General features: G+C 42.0%; 1 protein-coding gene across 4 annotated transcripts in view; it reads right to left on the reverse strand.

Annotated features, from left to right (window-relative positions):
* Nucleotides 1-21,123, reverse strand: part of LOC115154422 (misshapen-like kinase 1) — a 61,618-nt gene that overhangs the window by 21,155 nt on the left and 19,340 nt on the right. For all 4 annotated transcript variants that reach the window (XM_029700610.1, XM_029700612.1, XM_029700613.1 and 1 more), the window contains exons 2-11: nt 18,177-18,242; nt 16,494-16,676; nt 16,179-16,289; nt 15,926-16,016; nt 14,348-14,478; nt 14,213-14,267; nt 10,342-10,420; nt 8,554-8,729; nt 5,652-5,721; nt 5,263-5,476 (exon numbers count right to left, since the gene is read on the reverse strand). In XM_029700610.1, the coding sequence (XP_029556470.1) occupies nt 5,263-5,476; nt 5,652-5,721; nt 8,554-8,729; nt 10,342-10,420; nt 14,213-14,267; nt 14,348-14,478; nt 15,926-16,016; nt 16,179-16,289; nt 16,494-16,676; nt 18,177-18,242 (1,176 nt within the window). The remainder of the gene's footprint in view (nt 1-5,262; nt 5,477-5,651; nt 5,722-8,553; nt 8,730-10,341; nt 10,421-14,212; nt 14,268-14,347; nt 14,479-15,925; nt 16,017-16,178; nt 16,290-16,493; nt 16,677-18,176; nt 18,243-21,123) is intronic.

Below are 21,123 nucleotides of genomic sequence, written 5' to 3' on the forward strand. Positions count from 1 at the left end.
TGCTGGTTAAGTGTGCCTTTGAATTCTAAATAAATCCCAGACAGTGTCACCGGCAAAGCAGCCCCACACCATCACACCTCCTCCTCCATGCTTCACGGTGGGAACCACAGATGCGGAGATCATCCGTTCACGTACTCTACGTCTTACAAAGACACAGCGGTTGGAATCAAAAATCTCAAATTTGGAGTCATCAGACCATAGACAGATTTCCACCGGTCAAATATCCATTGCTTGTGCTTCTTGGCCCAAGGAAGTCTCTTCTTCATATTGGTGTCCTTTAGTAGTGGTTTCTTTGAAGCAATTCGATAATAAAGGCCTGATTCACACAGTCTCCTCTGAACAGTTGATGTTGAGATGTGTCTGTTACTTGAACTCTGTGAAGCATTTATTTGGGCTGCAATTTCTGAGGCTGGTAACTCTAATGAACTTATCCTCTGCAGCAGAGTTAACTCTGGGTCTTCCTTTCCTGTAGCGGTCCTCATGAGAGCCAGTTTCATCATAGTGCTTGAAGAAACTTTGAAAGTGCTTGAAATGTTCCGGATTGACTGACCATCATGTCTTAATGTAATGATGGACTGTCGTTTCTCTTTGCTTATTTGAGCTGTTCTTGCCATAATATGGACTTGGTCTTTTACCAAATAGGCTATCTTCTGTATACCAACCCTACCTTGACACAACACAACTGATTGGTTCAATTGCACTAAGAAATTCGACAAATTAACTTTCAACAAGGCACACCTGTGAATTGAAATGCTTTCAATCAATCAATCAATCAAATGTATTTATGAAGCCCTTCTTACATCAGCTGATGTCACGAAGTGCTGTACAGAAACCCAGCCTAAAACCCCAAACAGCAAGCAATGCAGGTGTAGAAGCACAGTGGCTAGGAAAAACTCCCTAGAAAGGCCAAAACCTAGGAAGAAACCAAGAGAGGAACCAGGTTATAAGGGGTGGCCAGTCCTCTTCTGGCTGTGCCGGGTGGAGATTATAACAGAACATGGCCAAAATGTTCAAATGTTCATAGATGACCAGCAGGGTCAAATAATAAATTAGGTGACTACCTCATGAAGGTGGTTGAGAGAATGCCAAGAGTGTGCAAAGCAATCAAGGCAAAGGGTGGCTACTTTGAAGAATCTCAAAAATAAAACACTTTTTTGGTTACTACATGAGTCCATGTGTGTTATTTCATAATTTTGTTGAAAACAACGTAGAAAACAGTAAAATAAAGGAAAACTCTTGAATGAGTACAGTACGAGTCAAAAGTTTGCACACACCTACTCATTCCAGGGTTTTTCTTTATTTTTTACATTGTAGAATAATAGAAAAGACATCAAAACTATGAAATAACACAATAATTAAAAATACATTATACCCCTTTTTCTCCCCAACTTCATGGTATCCAATTGGTAGTTACAGCCTTGCCTCATCGCTGCAACTCCTGTACGGACTCGGGAGAGGTGAAGGTCGAGAACCGTGCATCCTCCGAAACACAACCCAGCCAAGCCGCACTGCTTCTTTACACAATGCCCGCTTAACCCGGAAGCCAGCCACACCAATATGTCGGAAGAAACACCGTGTCAGCGTGATTGCGCCCGGCCTGCCACAGGAGATGCTAGAGCGCGATGGGACAAGAACATCCCTACCAGCCAAACCCTCCCTTAACCCGGACGATGTTGGGCCAATTGTGCGCCGCCCCATGGGTCTCCCAGTAGCGGCCTGCTGCGAAAGAGCCTGGACTCAAACCAGGATCTCTAGTGGCACAGCGATGCAGTCAGTGCCTTAAACCACTGCACCACTCGGGAGGCCCATGAAATACCACATTTTGACTGCGACCAAAAACAAGCTACATATTGACAGTAGCAAAACAAATGTTCTAATGATTCTGTCTCTTCGCTAATATTAGGAAGGTGTTAATGTTTTATATATTTGAATTGCAAAACATAGCATTTTTACTCATCTCAACAATATTTAAAAAACATACTTTAGGTCTGCGTCAATGGAGTTCATAGATGGGTAAACTTTGGTAAATGTAAAAAAAAAATATATGGTAATTTATGTCCAAACATGAATATTCAATTACATTGAAATGAATGTGTTTTCAGGATGTGTTTGTTGCAATGTCCCCCGAAAGGAATTATATATTTCAAATATTTCACGTTTCCCACATATTCAGACATTTTGAGATAATAATGTATGACAAAGTGCAGTTCTCTTATTGCATACAGTGACAACCGCCTGGCTGAGCACATTTTTACAAAATTCTTACTTTTTAGGCTTTTTACATTTTAACAATTTATTTTCATATGCCTACTCTTCAAGGTCTCAACTAACAGGAATGGTGCAATATTAATCCCTCATCAACTGAATTCCTGCCTCTTATCCCATATATTTTGTGACAGAGTTCTTACAGCCCCGAGTGAGCAAAGTTAGAGTGCCACAACACTGAACTGCAGCAACCCAAAAATATACAAAGTATGTTTTTTGATGCAGTGGGGCTGGGGGAGTTGACCAATTAAGTTAATGTGAAGATTCTTTTCATATCCACTTCGAAATCCATTGCCAAAACATGCTCTGCCAGCCAGTTGAGAATAGGGCTAAAGGGTGAAAGATGCAGTCCGGGATCTTCAGCACTTACAAATTCTTAACATACTGTACAAATTCCTATTCGTAACATATCATACGAATTGCATGACGTAGTACACAATTGTCTACAATTTTCAGGGACCCGTTTTGGTTTGTGAGCACTACTTTCAAAACTACTGGCTGAAATGATACAAAAGCTCTGGAGCATCACTTTAATTGGTATCGCCCTGAATAGTAAGCCGCCTTCTGAAAAGACACTACATCCTCCCTATTAAAACAACTCCCTTAAGAGAGCCTTCCTCATTGTTGTATTAAAACAAGATATAACTTGCTAATGACATGTTTTACATTTAAGATGCTTGTCTTCTCTTTTGTTGTTGCCAATTAATGATGAACTATCTCCAGAGACCATTCAGCGATAAAAAATGTTTTCTCTCCCTGAAGAAAAGTTGATACCTGACCTTGTGATAATCAATTCCCATCTACTGCATGTGGTGAATCTAACATTTGAGATTTAAATCCAATTGAATTCTTTCAGTTGGCACAGAAATTATATACATTATTTATTATATACATTATTTTTAAAAAAGCAATATAGATAGCTTTTTTAATTTAACTAGGCAAGTCAGTTAAGAACAAATTCTTATTTACAATGACGGCCTACCGGGGAACCGTGGGTTAACTGCCTTGTTCAGGGGCAGAACAACATATTTTTATCTTGTCAGCTCGGGGATTCGATCCAGCAACCTTTCGGTTACTGGCCCAACGCTCTAACCACTAGGCTACCTGGCATGACCAACTTGCTAAATTAGCAAGCTTCATATCCTGCTGTATTATGGCATCTTCAAAAACACTGTACAGTGTGTTTTGGCAATATACATAACACCCTAGTACAAGCCCAGTAAACCTGGCTACTGTGAAAACCTTAGACTTTGGGTGACATAAATAACTGTATAAAAGCTTGTGATGATTCATTCTCTGTAAGTTAGAATAAAGTCAGCTGAACCATGTTGGTCACTGGTTTTACCTCAAAGCGTAAAATCAGGGTTTACTTGAACCTGCTAAAGAACACTAGCCGCAGTTGATAAGGCTGTGTGTGACTGTGTCAGTGGAGTTCTCTCGTTTGGGCAAAAGCCCGTCCTCCGTCCTCTCTCCTCCGTGACTCGGAAACCGATAAGTGGTTGAGGTGTGCGTAAATTTGTTAGTAGACAAACAGAAGACGGTCCTACCCTCCTTGATAGCCTCCTTTTATCGATAAAATGTCTTGCACAACTAACTAAATTTGTTTTTAGCACTTCACACATTTATTTTGGGATCCACCCCTGTAAAAGTAATTTCATACGAGTGCATTTGTCCACTTTCCCTCTCCTCACCAACTCTCCTTGATTAACTTTTACCTTTTCAAAAGGAGGTGAGAGGACAGAGGAGTGAGGGCGCAGGAGGTGAGAGAGGGCACAGGAGGTGAGAGAGGGCACAGGAGGTGAGAGAGGGCACAGGAGGTGAGAGGGCGTGGGCGGAGGTGAGGGAGGACGGAGGAGAGAGGGCGCAGGAGGTGAGAGAAGAAGAAGGAGAGAGGGCGCAGGAGGTGGGAGAGGACGGAGGAGAGAGGGCGCAGGAGGTGAGCAAATCTAATTGATATAAGGCCTGTGTGTTGTCGTGGAAATGGCAAGATTATATTATAATGCTTGTATTGTATTATAATGGTTGTTTTATTCGACAGAATAGAGTATTCTGTTAACTATTGTGTGTGTGTTTTACTGAGGATGGGCATCTATGAGATAACACTGACAGAGGAGATTTACGATGTCTTTGGGTAATAAAGCCTAAAGAGCATTCCAGAGGACATGAGCTAATGGTTCTGTTCTATACCGTACCAGGGAGAGACGGATCCAGTTTGGAGTAGGAGGGCCAGACACAGGTCTGTTCTATACCGTACCAGGGAGAGATGGTTCCAGTTTGGAGTAGGAGGACCAGACACAGGTCTGTTCTATACCGTACCAGGGAGAGACGGTTCCAGTTTGGAGTAGGAGGACCAGACACTGGTCTGTTCTATACCGTACCAGGGAGGGACGGTTCCAGTTTGGAGTAGGAGGACCAGACACAGGTCTGTTCTATACCGTACCAGGGAGAGATGGTTCCAGTTTGGAGTAGGAGGACCAGACACAGGTCTGTTCTATACCGTACCAGGGAGAGATGGTTCCAGTTTGGAGTAGGAGGACCAGACACAGGTCTGTTCTATACCGTACCAGGGAGAGATGGTTCCAGTTTGGAGTAGGAGGACCAGACACAGGTCTGTTCTATACCGTACCAGGGAGAGATGGTTCCAGTTTGGAGTAGGAGGACCAGACACTGGTCTGTACAATGAAAACTGTTGACACAGCAGTTGCTGTCTACTATGTTTTATAGATATCTTTCATACAAATCTTAACCTTGTGACCATTCTATGCATCTGTTGTTCGTCATGTAGGTTGAGAGGGGTGTATCTTGGCTATAAAAGATCTTTGTACTTTTATGTTGTCAATTTCAATGGTTCATTAGAAATGGCACATCATTGAAAGTCAGTGCTAATGCAAAGCTCTTATTATTAAAGATGTTGTTTAAGTATAACTCTGACTGGTGTGTGAAGTTTGTAACTCTCCTCATTTGGTAATGCAGAAATTAGCCACCACAGTGTATTACCTCTTCCAGGCGGCGACGCTGTTCTTTCTGCTCCTCGATGCGTTTCTGTCGGTCGTGCAGCAGCTGTCTCTTGTGTTCCTCTGGGTCTCGGCGCTGGGCGGCCAGCTGGGCCTGCTGTCTCTTCAGAGCCTCCGATCGCTCCTTGTTCTCCTGCTGCAGACGCAGGAAGTCCCGCCTCAATGTCGACTCACCAGGCACATTCAGGATGGAGGTACTAAAGGATGGAGAGAGAGAGTTGGAAGTGTTAGAGAGGACGACGCAGAGAGACAGAGACATATAGCAGGATGAGGTGATGGAAAGATCGTAGTAGAGAAGCAGGAGATTGTGTCATTCATCTCAGGGCACTGTGGTCTTATATTACTGCTTATTGCTTGGGGTAGTGTTGTTACCTGGACTCTCCGTCTTCCCCACGGTTCTCATCCTCCTCATCACTGCCACTGTACTCATATTCTGTCTCCTCTGAAACAAAGACAGTAAGAGAGAGAACAGAATTGAGAACGCATAGCATCTACAGTGCATTCGGAAAGTATTCAGACCCCTTGACTTTTTCCACATTGTTACGTTACAGCCTTATTCTAAAAATGGATTAAATAATTTTTTTCACCTCATCAATCTACACACAATACCCCATAATTACAAAGCAAAAACAGGTTTTTAGAAATGTTTGCAAATTATATATATATTTTTAAATAATACCCGAAATATCACATTTACATAAGTATTCAGACCCTTTACTCAGCACGTTGTTGAAGCACCTTTGGCAACGATTACAGCATTGCGTCTTCTTGGGTATGACGTTACAAGCTTGGCACACCTGTATTTGGGGAGTTTCTCACATTCTTCTCTGCAGATCCTCTCAAGCTTTGTCAGGTTGGATGGGGAGCGTCGCTGCACAGCTATTTTCAGGTCTCCCCAGAGATGTTAGATCAGGATCAATCCAGGCTCTGGTTGGGCCACTCAAGGACATTCAGAGACTGGTCCCGAAGCCACTCCTGCATTGTCTTGGCTGTGTGCTTAGGGTCGTTGTCCTGTTGGAAGGTGAACCTTTGCCCCAGTCTGAGATCCTGAGTACTCTGGAGCAGGTTTTCATCAAGGATCTCTCTGTACTTTGCTCCGTTCATCTTTCCCTCAATCCTGACTATTCACCCAGTCCCTGCCGCTGAAAAACATCCCCACAGCATGATGCTGCCACCACCATGCTTCACCGTAGAGATGGTGCCAGGTTTCCTCCAGATGTGACACTTCGCTTTCAGGCCAAAGAGTTCAATCTTGGTTTCATCAGTCCAGAGAATCTTGTTTCTCATGGTCTGAGAGTCCTTTAGGTGCCTTTTGGCAAACTCCAAGCAGGCTGTCATGCGCCTTTTACTGAGAAGTGGCTTCCATCTGGCCTAGGAAGAGTCTTGGTGGTTCCAAACTTCTTCCATTTAAGAATGATGGAGGCCACTGTGTTCTTGAAGGACTTTCAATGCTGCAGAAATGTTTTGATACCATTCCCCAGATCTGTGCATCGACATAATCCTATCTCTGAGCTCTACGGACAATTCCTTTGACCTCATGGCTTGGTTTATGCTCTGACATGCACTGTCAACTGTGGGACCTTATATAGACAGGTGTGTGCCTTTCCAAATCATGTCCAATCAATGGAATTTACCACAGGTGGACTCCAATCAAGTGTAGAATCATCAAGGATGATCAATGGAAACAGGATGCACCTGAGCTCAATTGCGAGTCTCATTACAAAGGGTCTGAATAGTTAGGTAAATAATGTATTATGTTGTTTTTTCCTTGTCATTATGGGGTATTGCTTGTAGATTGATGAGTGAAAAAAAATCAATTTTAGAATAAGGCTGTAACGTAACAAAATGTGGAAAAAGTGAAGCGGTCTGAATATTTTGCTGAATGCACTGTAGTACTGCAAACATGCGTACTTATAATGACCATAATACATCCCACCCTCCATACCATAATACACCCCACCCTCACTACTATAATACACCTCACCCTCCACACCATAATACACCCCACCCTCCATACCATAATGCACCTTACCCTCCGTACCATAATACACCTAACCCCCACCCTCCATACCATAATACACCTACCCTCACCCTCCATACCATAATACACCTAACCCCCACCCTCCATACCATAATACACCCCACCCTCCATACCATAATGCACCCCACCCTCCATACCATAATACACCTCACCCTCCATACCATAATACACCTAACCCCCACCCTCCATACCATAATGCACCTAACCCCCACCCTCCATACCATAATGCACCCCACCCCCCATACCATAATGCACCTAACCCCCACCCTCCATACCATAATACACCCCACTCTCCATACCATAATGCACCTTACCCTCCATACCATAATACACCTAACCCCCACCCTCCATACCATAATACACCCCACCCTCCATACCATAATGCACCTTACCCTCCATACCATAATACACCTAATCCCCACCCTCCATACCATAATACACCTAATCCCCACCCTCCATACCATAATACACCTAATCCCCACCCTCCATACCATAATACACCTAACCCCCACCCTCCATACCATAATACACCTAACCCCCACCCTCCATACCATAATGCACCTAACCCCCACCCTCCATACCATAATGCACCCCACCCTCCATATCATAATGCACCTAACCCCCACCTTCCATTCCATAATACACCCCACCCTCCATACCATAATGCACCTTACCCTCCATACCATAATACACCTAACCCCCACCCTCCATACCATAATACACCCCACCCTCCATACCATAATGCACCTTACCCTCCATACCATAATACACCTAATCCCCACCCTCCATACCATAATGCACCTAATCCCCACCCTCCATACCATAATATACCTAACCCCCACCCTCCATACCATAATACACCTAACCCCCACCCTCCATAGCATAATACACCTAACCCCCACCCTCCATAGCATAATACACCTAACCCCCACCCTCCATACCATAATACACCTAACCCCCACCCTCCATACCATAATACACCTAACCCCCACCCTCCATACCATAATACACCTAATCCCCACCCTCCATACCATAATACACCTAACCCCCACCCTCCATACCATAATACACCTAACCCCCACCCTCCATACCATAATACACCTAATCCCCACCCTCCATACTATAATACACCTCACCCCAGTCTCCAACAACCATTATATGGAAAACACAAAATAGCTCAACCCAAATTACAGAGGCCTCAGTCAGGCTCAGGCCGGCCCTTCCCTCTCTCACCCTTCTCTCCCCTCTTCTTGCGTGTGCGGTCGATGTGGTCTTTGAGCTGGATGCGGACTTGGCGCTCTGTGGGCTGGTCCCGGATGAACGAGTGCTTCAGGAGCTGCTCTGTGGATGGACGGCTGGTGTAGGTCTTCACCAGGCAGCCCTCAATAAAATCTATAAACTTCTTAGACCTGAAAGGGGGGGGGGGGGTAATGAGTGTCAGAGGAGGGTGAGGCAGAGGAGGGTGTTGAGTAACAGGTGTTTGGTGGACAGAGATGGGACAGCTGGTGTGAGTGGGACTTTTAGGAGGCCTGGTATCTCCTGTAGGTCACATGTAATTGGGAATGTAGGTCACATGTAATTGGGAATGAAAACTATCCCAAGATGAGTGTTCACAAAAAGAGAAGAAGAACAGGAAAGGTCTGTGTGCGTGGGAGAGTGAAATAGAGACAGAAAGACAGTCGGTGTCCATACAATTAAAGTGGCAATGTACAACAGTGCTCCTTAGGTACATCTTTCACTGCTATTTTCATGGGAATGCAAGGCTTTTATCATTGGGCTTTGTACAGAAACGTTTGGTGATCAACTAGGAATGCCTCGGTTATCGACTGGTTGGTGACTACTGGACTAATAGAGCTCCCCAGTTTGTAGTCCTAAAAAACGGAAATGAGTTCAGCCATTGCTATGGGGGAATTAATGGGGAAAGAATTGTTGTTTTTTGGATAAACACCGAAAATAAGGCCTGTGGTAAACACAGGCTTAGAAGAGTTCTATGAGATCCTTTTGTGAATGAATTTTGAAGCATGCATGTCATCAAAATAAGCACCTAAAGGCTTCAGAATTCATGAAGGTCATGTTAACGGACTGATTAGGCAAGGAACAGAGCGCAAGCTGTTTTTGCTACTTTCTCAAACCATCATTAGCCTACCATCAATAGTAGCATCATGCAGCCCATATATGTGTTGATTTCTAAGGCATTCTAAGGTTTGTATCATTCACAACTAAAGTTGCCAAATAACCCTAAATCTAGAATATAGGACTTGTTTCAAATTATCACTTTTACATTCAACATAGCCACTTCATAATAGCATAATTAATAATAATAATAATAGCGCACTTGCTCTGTAATGGTAAAAATATCCTTTCTACTTTATTCAGCTAAGTTCAATTATATTCTTCGTACTATAAAATAAAATAATGGCACTGGACATAAGAATATCTTGTCAGCTAAATGAATAGCCTAAAGCAAGAGCATAGCCAAATAACATAGTCCTACAGTAGGCCAACTCATATTCTGTTCTTCTGAAATACATTTTCTTCATATCATGTTTCTTTAGACCTGAATAACATAAATCATGGATTTATTGTGGTGGTGTATATTAAATTGATATATTATACTACGCGTGTATCAGCGGCGTGTATGTGTTGAGGCCTGGAGATACTAAACGTGTTTATGTTAATTAACGGTAAATTACCGTGAGACTGGCAGTCTTTTGCATGACAATAACCAACTGAGGAAATGTCATGACCGCCACAGCCCTAATCTTGACTTAGTCTTTGTGATAACATTTCTGACATGCCACTGAACTTCCAGTGGTAAGTACAGTGTATGAAAGGAATCCATGGCCAGCTGGTGTTGGATGTAAATAGTTCCGTGAAGCACAGCAGGGCTGGGGTAAGGAAGTAATCTTATCACTGCAGAGGAAGGGATGGAGGGCAGTGAGGGGAGCCAAGACAAAATGTCCTAAAATAAAAACTGAAGTTTCAGAAAAAATAACAGCAGAATCTAAACAGCACACTCACCACTTCTTGGACTTGAGTTTAGGAGGGGGGTTCCTCGGGATGAGGAACAGAGCTCTCATAGGGTGCATATCACACAGAGCTGGAGGTGGAGAGAGAGGGGGGAGAGCGAGAGGTATGGGGGAAAGGTATTATGGATTGGTATTATACCCACCAAGCATTTAAATTAAAACAGAATTTAAATACCAGTAGTATATTACTATACAGTGTAAATACCAGTAGTATATTACTATACAGTATAAATACCAGTAGTATATTACTATACAGTATAAATACCAGTAGTATATTACTATACAGTATAAATACCAGTAGTATATTACTATACAGTATAAATACCAGTAGTATATTACTATACAGTATAAATACCAGTAGTATATTACTATACAGTATAAATACCAGTAGTATATTACTATACAGTATAAATACTAGTAGTATATTACTATACAGTATACACTTGTAATGGATCACATAATTCTATGCAGAGAATTGTGACACTAATAGCCTAGCTACTCCCAGTCAATATCTGTGGTCTTCCTAATCCCAATCCTTATCCTTTCTTTGTTCCCTCACACCTATTGGCCCATTGTCTTGTTTGAGCAAAACTGTTACTCCTCGTCTTCCCAGCGTAGCTAGCAAAACCTGTCTGGTTAGGTTATCAGCTCAACAATAAGATGCATTCTAGAATGCATACACTGGCGCTACTTCTGATACTGCCCAAGGCATTCAGTGGGTTTCATTTCAGAAGTTTGTGACTACACAATGATTACATGACCAGTTTAAGTTGGCCATTCCTTACTCTCCACATGTATTAGGTTTGTGCTGTATATGTTTTGTATGTGCATCTGTGGGAACTTAAACGTGATACCTGTACAGACAGATGGGCACGTTTCACCTGTTTTGCACATCTAGTCAACACAACAGAATGTATGTCGGTTTGTACAAATTAGTGAAACTAGTCTGCTCATGTCAGACCACAGGGTGGTTTGGTAAGGTTTTGAAAAACAACAGCAATGCTAGCTAACAATTAGCCAGTAGTATCCCACCGTAACCAGTAGAAACTAACACTGTATTAGTGAGAATGTAAGTCCATGTTGCATAATTAATGACGGCACACCACACCAATTTGTTTTCCCATCTCAAGAGGTTAAATAAACTAAATTACTATAGTAAGTGCCTATTAAGTGCTAAGTAAAGTAACGGGGTTGGCGATTTCAGGATTTAAGGATCGGACCCTTTTTTTAAATTTCCGCCTAAAATGACATACCCAAATCTAACTGCCTGTAGCTCAGGACCTGAAGCAAGGATATGCATATTCTTAATACCATTTGAATGGAAACACTTTGAAGTTTGTGGAAATGTGAAATGAATGTAGAAGAATAACACATTAGATCATTTCTAGCCTGGTAAAAGATAATACAAACAAATAAAATATGCCATAAATCCCCTTGAGACAGGGGGAATGGAAGCTTGTATGCTACAGCGAGGGAAAATTAAATGCAAGCTTCATGAATGAAATTAAAACATTTCTAGCCTGTCTATCGATGTATAACAGGGTTGACGTGTTATGCTTGACACGCTCAGTTTTCCACCACAAAACAACAGAACTTGGCCAAAAAGAGTAGAGCCAGCTCACCTGCTTTTACACTAGGGTTTGACCATAAGATGTTAAATGTCTGTTTGGAAATGTTTTGTTTTTTTAAGGAATAGTTTCGCCATATTAAAATGCATTCAGTTCACCTAACAGGGTTGACCTTTAAAATGAGGGTACAGTTTTTTTATTTTACCTTAAAAGGAACCAATAATAACACTAAATAAATAATAATTGCCAGAAATGACCTTGTCAATGCAACATCATAACTAGGGCTTTATAATGATGGTGAAACGTAAGTGGGTTAAAATCTTCCTTGAAGTCAAAAAGGGTGCACAGAGGGTTATGTCAAAAGGCTTCATTTTAGCAAGTCTTCATTCATATAAAAAAAATGATTTATTGAATTTTTCATGTGGTTTATATTAGAGGGCTCTTCATTTAATATCATAGGCTTTTAAAATTAAATATTTGTGCACAATCTCTTAAAATATCAAAAGGGACACAAAAAGCCACTAATTTCATTGAACGACCCATGGGCTATGTCATGCATATTAGGTGGGTACAGCAACAGCACCAGGCTTCCGAGAGGGACTCCTCCAGTTAGGCCCCCCCCCTTCAAAGCTGCCTACAGTGGGAGCAGTGTGCGGTGATACAGTGCTTTTAGAAAGTATTCATACCCCTTGAATTATTCCACATTTTGTTGTGTTACAGCCTGAATTCAAAAATGTATTATACTGAACAAATTAGTTTACATCCCGGATAGTGAGCATTTCTCCTTTGCCAAGATAATCCATCCACCTGACAGGTGTGGCATATCAAGCTCATTAAACAGCACGATCATTACACAGGTGTACCTTGTGCTGGGGACAATAAAAGGCCACTCTAAAATGTGCAGTTTTGTCACGCAACCCAATGCCACAGATGTCTCAAGTTGAGGGAGCATGCAATTGGCATGCTGACTGCAGGAATGACCAGAAAATGCCAGAAAATGTAATGTTAATTTCTCTACCATAAGCCGCCTCCAACGTTGTTTTAGAGATTTTGGTATTACGTCCAACCGGCATCACAACCGTAGACTACATGTACCACGTCAGCCCAGGAACTCCACATCAGGCTTCTTCACCTGCGGGATCATCTGAGACAAGCCCCCCAGACAGCTGATGAAAATGACAAGTATTCATGTCTGTAATAAAGCCATTTTGTGGGGAAAAACAAATTCTGATTAACTGGGCCTTGCTCCCCAGTGGGTGGGCCTAGCTTGGTGAAATGCTGTAGAGACAGTTGTCCTTCTGGCAGGTTCTCCCATCTCAGCCCAAAAACTCTGTAGTTCTGTCAGAGTGGTTATTGAGTTCTTGGTCACCCCCCTGACAAAGTTCCTTCTTGTCCAGATGCTCAGTTTGGTTGGACAGCCAGTTCTAGGCAGTGTTGGTAGTACCATATCTTTTCCATTTCCCAATGATGGAGACCACTGTGCTCTTGGACATTTTCGGCACTCTAGAAATTGTTTTATACCCTTCCCCAGATATGCCTCATCACAATTCTCTCTGAGATCTACACACAGTTTCTTGAACTTGGTATATGGTATAGTCTCTGCTCTGACATGCACTGTCAACTATAGGACCTTATATAGACCGGTGTGTTTCTCTGTAAATCATGTCCAAACAATTGAATTGGCCACAGGTGGATGAAGTTGTAGTGACATCTCAAGGAAGATAAAAGGAAATTGGATACACCGGGAGCTCAGTTTGGAGAGTCATAGCAAAGGGGTGTGAATACTTATGTAAATTAGATATCTGCATTTCATTTCAATAAATTAGCTAAAATTTCCGAAAACATATTTTCACTGTCATTATTGGGTATTGTGTGTAGATGGGCGGGAACATAAATATATTTTATACATTTTGAATTCAGTCTGTAACACAAAATGTGGAATAAGTCAAGGGGTATAAATACTTTCTGAAGGCACTGTATGTGCTTGTAGTTGTGCTTGCGATTTGATATAGAGTAGGCGATCTAGCACCACAGATCATTAGCCCCCACACCTCGTATCTTACATGAGCAGCACAATGGTGAATGAGCCACCTCTGAAACACAGGGCTTGATTTACGGGCCAGTAATGAGACAGGAGGAAGATTGAATAATCTCTCCACTGCAGGTTTATGTTATGCGGAATGTGTTCTTGAGAGCTGGAGATAAAGCGGTTTCGTGGCTGTGTGTGTGTTTGTAGATGAATAGGGTAATAAAGTGGAGTCAGATGTGTGTGTGGGTTCACTGTACTGTACTTACGAGGAGCTCCCTCTGCCGTCTCTATGGCTGTGATCCCCAGGGACCAGATATCACTCTGTGGACACACCAGTGAGAATTAGTAGCCACTCTCAAACACAAACATATACACACGTTAGGATGGAAAGGGGTCATTACCCTGTAGTCATAGGTGGAGTCAGGGTTCTCGTCACAGGCGATGACCTCAGGGGCCATCCAATAAGGCGTACCGATGAAGGTGTTCCTGCGCCCCACAGTCCTGTCCAGCTGAGCACTCACCCCAAAGTCCACTGGCCACAGTGGAGAAGACACAAGTCAGTATTAGAATATTAGCAGCTATTCTCTTTTTTGACTTCCGCTTCAAGTCTTGATTTAGTTAAGTTGTAGATAAAGAAATAATACAAATACATAGTGTGCCTGAGGGTGAGTCAATGTTGAGACTGAGGAAAGCTGCTGTAAACACACACTGGAGGGTAACTTACAGGCACAAAGAGCAGAGGGGTATACCCCCTGCAAGCTAGATCTACTCAGGGTTTTCTAAAGCTAGCCAGCTTCAGTTAGCTGCCCATTCCAGCTCAGGCTTCATCCGTACTATAACGGTGGATATTGCTTGACCACCTGCCGCGAATTCTAGCAGGCTTGTAACTGCACGTGCATGTTGCACATGGCTAGTTGAATGCCATACTCTTCATTGAGTCAGTGCCACAATTAAATTTAAAGAAAATGTATCTTGCAAATTCAGCAGGCTATCGTGTGAAATAGACTTTTAGAAATTGTATCCTTATTTTATTACTTTGGTGTGTTTTGATGTGGTTATCAATATAAGAGCACATTTTTTCCCCACTCCTATTGATAAAAGAATTGTATTAAGTCAAACAAAAGTTTCTGTGCGTGACGTGCATTTGTCATTACTAAATGTGCAATGTGATAGAAAAACACCTACACACAAAAACATTTATTTAATCAGTTGTGTTCCTCAAATCAAATTTTAAAATGAAATCAAATTGTATTTGTTACATGCTTCGTAAACAACCAATCTAGACTAACAGTGAAATAATTACTTACGGGCCCTTCCCAACAATGCAGAGAGAAAAAGAGAAATAATAGAAAAATAATAACAAGGAATAAATCCACAGGGAACCAGTACCGAGTCAATGTGCAGGGGTAAAAGGTTATTGAGGTAGACGTGAACATATAGATAGATATAAAGTGACTAGGCAATAGGATAGATAAACAGTAACAGCTTTTGGATGAGTCAAAAAAGTACAAGAAATGGTCAATGCAGATCGTGCGAGTAGCTATTGGTTAAGTATATACCTAACTATTTAGCAGTCTTATGGCTTGGGGGTAGAAGCTGTTCAGGTGAACTGGATAATGACGTAATCTTTGAGAGAGGGAGGGAATCTGATTTCATTTGTCCTCAACTTGCCGCTCAGACACTACATTCAGTATAAATGTAGTTAGCCTGCCGCGGGCCAGATTACATCTGAAGGATTCGTTGCCATAGAAATGTACCTGGCTAAAAGGTGAGCCAATTTTGTGGTCCCGGTTATCCTGAGTTGAACTCAGAGTTGACCAAAGTTACCTCATTAACTCCTCAAACTAGATTGATAGAATAGAGCTCAGGATTACATATTCATCACAACAAGCCCACACACTGTAAATATAAACCTATGTAGATAACACACAACAAGCAGCAGAGCAAACACATGAACAGTATAGCATCCATCCTCTCACCGAGTTTGACCTCTGCGTTCTCCGTCAGCAGCACGTTCTGGCCCTTGATGTCTCTGTGGATGACCTTGTGTTGGTGGAGGTGTGAGAGGCCCTAGGTATCAAAGAGAGGTCAGAGTTCAGTCAGGGGTTCGACTCCCTCTGGAGGGAGTCTGTAATTGTGCTTTTCCACTGTAGGGATTTATGCGAGTGCTTGGCCTAAAGACTCAGACTGTTGTATAATGGTTCTACGGTTGGGTGCAGTGTGGTTTCTCACCCTGAGGATTTCTCTGCAGATGTAAGCGATCCAGTCCTCCTTCAGAGAGTTACCTTTGGTGTTCTTCACTAGGTCTGTCACGGAGCCCGCCCCACAGAACTCCATCACCAGCTATACAGACAGGACGGAACTTAGCACACATAAATACACACAGACACACTGCAATATTCACTGTAATAAATAATGCTGCCTGCAGTAATCCTAATATTATTTCTGTGCATTAAGTCATTCATGGATATCAGAGACAGCCCATTAAATAATGAAGCTCTCCCTCAGACTATACCACCAGACAGGGACAACAGCCATCATACTGACCCAGAGATGGTCATCATGTCCAGGTGGGCTCTTCTTGACGAAAGCTCCGTAGTAGGTGGCGATATTGCGGTGATGGCTGTACTTCTTCAGCATGTTGATCTCAGCCTTGATCTCTTCCTCTTCTTCCTCTGTCACGTCCATTACCTTGATGGCAGCCAGCTGGCCCGTCTTAACGTGACGCCCCTGAATAAAGGCAGAGTAGACTTGATCATCTTAACTCAGGGGTTCTTAAAGTGGTGTCTGCAGAGGTCCGCGGCCAGACCTCAAAATATAAATATATATATTATTTCTTTATTTTTCATTGCTTTTTTTATGAATATTACTAACAGATTAAACAAATTTTGGCCAAGGGATCCATGGAATAAGTTTATACGCTGTATTACAATATAATAATATTAAAGGTACTATTTGTCATATTTTTGCATGGTAATTTCAGAAAATGTCTTCAATATATCTACAGTAATAGTGGAATGATAGTGTTTCACAGATTTGTTTCCACAAAAACATTTCTTGGGCACAGACAAAATGGTGCAGCCTTCTTATTGGTCAACAAAAGATGGGCCGTCTCGTTGTCAAATTGACTGGGGCTAGCAAACACACACCAATAAGAAGGCTGCATCATTAGAATGCAATTTTGTCTGTACCCAATATAATTTTTTGGGGGGAAATATTGTGAAACACCATCATTCCACTATTACTGTAGGTATATTAAGGACATTTTCTGAAATTACAATGCAAAAATATGACATATAGCTCCTTTAATCAAAAATGTATGCTCTTAACCCTGGGCAATGGGCCTGGGAGGCTCATAGGGATATTGGTATTCACAGTACTCCACCAATTATACATTTTTTTACTTAATACTTATTGTATTCCCCTTAAAATCTTTTTTTTAACATGCAATTAACTGTAATTCAAGCTTCAAAACTGCCTCCTTTTTTCTCTCTGCCTCAAAATGTATCGAATTGCAGGATTTTAACCAGAAAGCTGCAACAACAAAAACTCTGCCCCATGACAAAAAGTGTAGAATTGCAGGAAATTAGCTTGAAAATGGCAAAATACTATTTTCGAAAATGTTGCTAAAAAAAGTTCCTTCCAAGGGCCCGAGACTTGGTTCGTCTGGTCATGCCCTGCCAAAGTCATAGAACTTCTTGTATGCTATTTTTATCTCACTCGAGTTGTGTTATGATTATGAGGGGGTCAATGATTAATTTGCTATCACAAAAGGGGTTCCAGGCCCCAAAAAGTTTGAGAACCCCTGTCTTAACTGGTCAATCAAAACAAGAAACTGAAGGCTAGTACAGCAGATGTCAGCTCTAAAAATACATCCTAACTTTGAGCAAAAATTCTCTAATAGTTAAAGGAACTCTGCCCTGGTTTAATCTGTTTTGAGAGTGATTATGCTGTATGTTTCACCACATCATTTTCTCTTCATCTCTACTTTTTAGTTCTCTCCATCTTCTCATTACTTCTACCAGTCTTCTCGGCTCCTCAGACTGACAGCCTCAGCGTGATCCAGCACAGCTGCATTAATCTGGCCTAATCTCAGACGTACTACCACAACGAGGGTTTGATAAGGGGAGACACTCAGTCTCAATATAAGCTTAAATCGGCTCGGTGGTTCAGTGTCTCTCACCTACGCTGGATCGATGATCCAAGCCCCATCCATACGTCTTGTCTTACCTTGTACACCTGTCCATAGGTCCCATTGCCAACCACCTCCACCAGCTCAAAGATCCCTGCTGGGTCCTGGAAGAAAGATGGACAGATTCATTAAGATTGTCAGACAGAGACACACCAGACAACCAGGCCAGACGGACTGGGAGACAAGATGCCGAGGCAGACATGGTGAGCACATGGAGGGCCTTCAGAAAGTATTGATACACCTCTACTTTTTCAAAATGTTGTTGTGTTACAGCCTGAATTTAAAATGGATTAAATTGCGATTTATCACTGGCCCACACACACACAGTAAAAGTGGAATATTGTTTTTTGCGATTTTAACAAATTAAGAAAAAATGAAAAGCTGAAATGTCTTGAGTCAATAAGTATTCAACCTCTTTGTTATGACAAACCTAAATAAGCTCAGGAGTAAAAATGTCCTTAACAAGTCACATAATAAGTTGCATGGACTCACTGTGTGCAATAATAGTGTTAACATGTTAATCTCTGTACCCCACACATACAGATAATTGTAAGGTCCCTCAGTCGAGCAGTGAATTTCAAATACAGATTCAACCCCAAAGACCTGTAAGGTTTTCCAATGCCTCACAAAGAAGGGCACCTATTAGTAGATGGCTAAAAACTTTTTTAAAAAGCAGACATTGAATATCCGTTTGAGCATGGCGAAGTTATTATTTACACTTTGGATGACGTATCAATACAGCCAGTCACTACAAAGATACATCCTTCCTAACTCCGTTGCCGGAGAGGAAGGAAAGCACTCAGGGATTTCATTGGAAGGCCAATGGTGACTTTAAAACAGTTCCAACTGAGGATTGATCAACAACATTGTAGTTAATCCAAAATACGAACCTAGTTGACAGAGTGAAAGGGAAGCCTGTACATAATAAAAAGATTCCAAAACATGCATCCTGTTTGCAACAAGGCACAAAGTAATACTGCAAAAAACATGTCAAAGCAATGAACGTTTTGTCCTGAATACAAAGTGTTATGTTTGTGGCAAATCCAATACAACATAGTTTTGATGTAAATCTATGGCAAGATTTGAAAATGGTTGTCTAGGAATGATCAACAACCAATTTGACAGAGCTTGAATACATTTTTTATAATACAAATGGCCAAATGTTGCACAATCCAGGTGTGAAAAGCTCTTAAGAGACTTACCCAGAAAGACTCACAGCTGCAATCGCTGCCAAAGGTGCTTCTACAAAGTATTGACTCAGGGGTGTGAATATTTACGTAAATTAGATATTTTTGCATTAACATTTTCAATAGATTTGCAAAAATATCTAAAAACATTTTCATTTTGTCATTATGGGGTACTGTGTGTAGATGTGTGAGAGAAAAAAAATAAAGTTTAATAAAATAGATTCCGGCTGTAATAGAACAAAATGTGGAATAAGTAAAGGTGTATCAAATCAAATCACATTTTATTGGTCACATACACATGGTTCGCAGATGTTATTGTGAGTGTAGCGAAATGCTTGTGCATCTAGTTCCAACAGTGCACCAATATCTAACATGTAATATCTAACAATTCTACAACTACATAACACACAAATCTAAGTAAAGGATTTGAATATTATATAAATATATGGATGAGCAATGACAGATCGGCATAGGCAAGATGCAATAGATGGTATAAAGTACAGTATACACATGAGATGAGTAATGCAAGATATGTAAACATTACTAAAGTGACTAGTGATCCATTTATTAAAGTGGCCAATGATTTTAAGTCTGTAAGTGTTAGTGATGGCTGTTTAACAGTCTGATGGCCTTGAGATAGAAGCTGTTTTTTGATAGCGGGGTGATGATAGCGGGGTGAACAGGCAGTAGCTCGGGTGATTGTTGTCATTGATGATCTTTTTGACCTTCCTGTGACATCGGGTGCTGTAGGTGTCCTGGAGGGCAGGTAGTTTGCCCCCAGTGATGCGTTGTGCAGACCGCACTACCCTCTGGAGAGCCTCGCGGTTACAGCCCGACAGGATGCTCTCAATTGTGCATCTGTAAAGGTTTGAGGGTTTTAGGTGACAAGACATATTTCTTTAGCCTCATGAGGGAAGAGGCGCTGTTGTGCCTTCTTCACCATATGGTCTCTGTGTGTGGCCATTTCAGTTTGTCCGTGATGTGTATGCAGAGGAAGTCAAAACTTTCCACCTTCTCCACTGCTGTCCCGTCGATGTGGATGGGGGGGTGCTCCCTCTGCTGTTTCCTGAAGTCCACGATCAGCTCCTTTGTTTTGTTGACATTGAGTGAGAGGTTGTTTTGCTGACACCACTCTGAGTGCCCTCACCTCCTCCCTGTAGGCTGTCTCGTCATTGTTGGTAATCAAGCCTACAACTGTTGTGTCGTCTGCAAACTTGATGATTGAGTTGGAGGCGTGCATGGCCACACAGTCATGGGTGAACAGGGAGTACAGGAGGGAGCTGAGCACACACCCTTGTGGGGCCCCTGTGTTGAGGATCAGCGAAGTGGAGATGTTTCCTACCTTCACCACCTGGGGGCGGCCCGTCAGGAAGTCCAGGACCTAATTGCACAGTGTGGGGTTGAGACCCAGGGCCTCTAGCTTAATGATGAGCTTGGAGGGTACTATGATGTTGAATACTGAGCTATAGTCAATGAACAGCATTCTTACATAGGTATTCCTCTTGTCCAGAAGGGATAGGGCAGTGTGCAGTGTGATGGCGATTACATCGTCTGTGGATCTATTGGGGCGGTAAGCAAATTGAAGTGGGTCTATGGTGACAGGTAAGGTGGAGGTGATATGATCCTTGACTAGCTTCTCAAAGCACTTCATGATGACATGAGTGAGTGCCACAGGGTATGAATACTTTTTGAAAACACTGTAGGCCTTGACCCCACAAATAAGGAGGCCAGAGAGATATTGAGATGTTTTGAGCCACATAAAAGCTCTAGACATCATCCATCCACCACGTGCGTTATA

The sequence above is a fragment of the Salmo trutta genome, chromosome 19, assembly GCF_901001165.1.
Source record: "Salmo trutta chromosome 19, fSalTru1.1, whole genome shotgun sequence".
NCBI classification, from domain to species: domain Eukaryota; kingdom Metazoa; phylum Chordata; class Actinopteri; order Salmoniformes; family Salmonidae; genus Salmo; species Salmo trutta.